The 2,067-nt window shown below is 61.7% G+C and overlaps 1 protein-coding gene across 1 annotated transcript; it reads right to left on the bottom strand.

The window, feature by feature from the left end:
• Positions 1 to 599: 599 nt before the first annotated feature.
• On the bottom strand, positions 600 to 2,066 carry RBMX2 (RNA binding motif protein X-linked 2; the record flags this gene model as incomplete). The annotated part of the gene is made up of 2 exons (XM_029963748.1): positions 600 to 1,416; positions 1,916 to 2,066. Coding segments are annotated over 2 exons (558 nt in total), but the record flags the coding sequence as incomplete, so codon positions are not given.
• Between the last annotated feature and the right edge of the window lies 1 nt (position 2,067).

Raw genomic sequence — 2,067 nt, 5'->3', positions numbered from 1 at the left:
CCGGGAACAGCATGGTCACAGCCCTCCGGACACTGGGAACAGAATGGTGACCAGCCCCCGCGTACCGGGAGCAGGATGGGCCTAAGCTTCCCCGGGGTACCGGGAGAAGAACGGTCACAGCACCCCCGGACACCAGGAGCAGGAAGGGGCTGAGCCCTTCCAGATACCGGGAGCAGAATGGTGACCGCTCCCCCGGGTACCGGCAGCTGGACTGTCACAGCCCCCCCGGGGTATCAGGAGCAGGATGGGGCTGAGCCCCCTGCCCAGCACACTGGGAACCCCCCGGGTCTGCCCCTGCCCCAGTCCCCATCTGACCCCACATCGGGCACCTCTGGGCTCAGTCCCAATTGTTCCATGGGGAAAATGCCCCCTCTGCCCCCCATGCCTGGAACTGCTGTGGACTCTGTCTGGAGGGATTACTCGTTGTGGGAATCACATCCAGCTCAAACCATCCCAAAGCCCATCCCTCTCATCACCGTTGTGCACCACCCCCCAACTCTGTATCCATCACTCCTGCTTTTCCAGCCAAATCAGCCCAAAATCACCGTCAGGAGCAGGAAGGGTGCTCCTGGGACCAGCTTCTAGCAAACAGGAATTTTTATTAGACCTTTAAACACACCCACAGTGAATGGCCCCAACACAGCAGTAAATCCCTGCGGATCCACCACAGAACCTGGAGATGCCGGGTGGGCACAGGACCCACCGGCAGGCGAGGCCAGACCAGACACCCACAGGCCTCTTCTCGCACTGCAAGAGGGGGACACCCCCCAGCACTGACAGAACTGGAGGTTTGGAGAAGGGGAGCATCCTGCTGCTCCCAGCCCCCAGCTCCTGCCACCCTCCATGGCCAGCACTGAAGGCCAACACAGAGAACCCTGGCCCAGAGCAGGAAGAGATCCAAAGGGAAGCTCCCGTGAGGCAAGCAGTCCAGCTGCAGTGCCCTGGGAGCTTGGAGCAGGTGTTTGGGCAGGCTCAAGGCCTCCCTGGCCCTGGAATGCTCTCCCAGGGCTCAGTGGCGGCCAGAGTCTCTGCCGGAGCCCCGTTCCTTGTGCCTGGAATGGGGTTCCCGGGATCTGCCTCCCTTGGGGGACACGTCCCGCCGGCTGCCGTGCCCGTCGCTCCTCCTGCCAGCCTCCTCCCTCTTGTCCCGCTCCTCCCAGGAGCTGCTCTGTGCCCTCTGCTCCTGGCCACTCTTGTCCCCCCTCCTCTCCGAGGGCCGCTGGTGCCGCCGCTGCTCCTCGTCCCGCTGTGTCCTGCTCCCAGCGTTCCTGTCAGAGCTCCCGCTGGCGTAGCGCTCATACCCAGGGTCCTCCTTCTCCTTCTTGATCTTGATCCTGGGATGTGGCTCCTCTGTTCCAACGCGCTTCCCGGCCTGCTGGCCCGGCTTCGGCTGCTCCGCTCTGCTCCGCGGCTTCTCTGGAACACGGGTTCACAGCTGGCGATGGACCCAATTCCAGGAGCACCCCCAACCCCCCCATTTCACGGCACTGCCCCAACTCCCCTCCCACCACGAGTTGCTCCCCTATACTCCCAGTATGGCAGCCTGCTTCCCCCTCAGGGAGATCCCACTCCAATTCTTAGCCTGACACCCTTCTCCTCCAGCTGCGGCCACCCTGCTTCCCTCTTGACTGCTCACACCATGTTCTTTCCAGCAATGCTGGGCACTTCCACTCATTCCCTTTACTCAGTAACACCATGATCAGTTCTGCAGAATTTCCCAGTCCAGACCCGACGACTCTTTTCCCTCTTTGTTCTCCCTCTCCTCCCTCATTTTCAAGCACTTCCTCAGCACCTTGGAGCAACACTTTGTCCCCACCCTCACTTCATGCCCATTTTCCTCCCTCCAACCCTTCTCTCCACCCAGACTCCAGCTCCTAATCCCACCCGGGATCCAGCCTGCCAGAACACTCCTCACCTTTCTGCTTTTTCACAGGCACATCCTCCTCCTCTGACGGGGAGTCGGATGAGGAGTGAGGCGGCGTTTTGACCCCGCAGCCCTTGGCATGGAGAGCTCTAGTCACCTCATCCCAGTCCTCTGACTCCTTGGGGGGCCGGTAGTTGGCCACG

This window comes from Manacus vitellinus, unplaced genomic scaffold (assembly GCF_001715985.3).
Source record: "Manacus vitellinus isolate BGI_N305 unplaced genomic scaffold, ASM171598v3 scaffold_62_pilon, whole genome shotgun sequence".
In the NCBI taxonomy this organism is placed as follows: Eukaryota; Metazoa; Chordata; class Aves; order Passeriformes; family Pipridae; genus Manacus; species Manacus vitellinus.
Note: the sequence above shows the minus strand (reverse complement) of the source record. Positions and strands in the feature narration are given on the sequence as shown.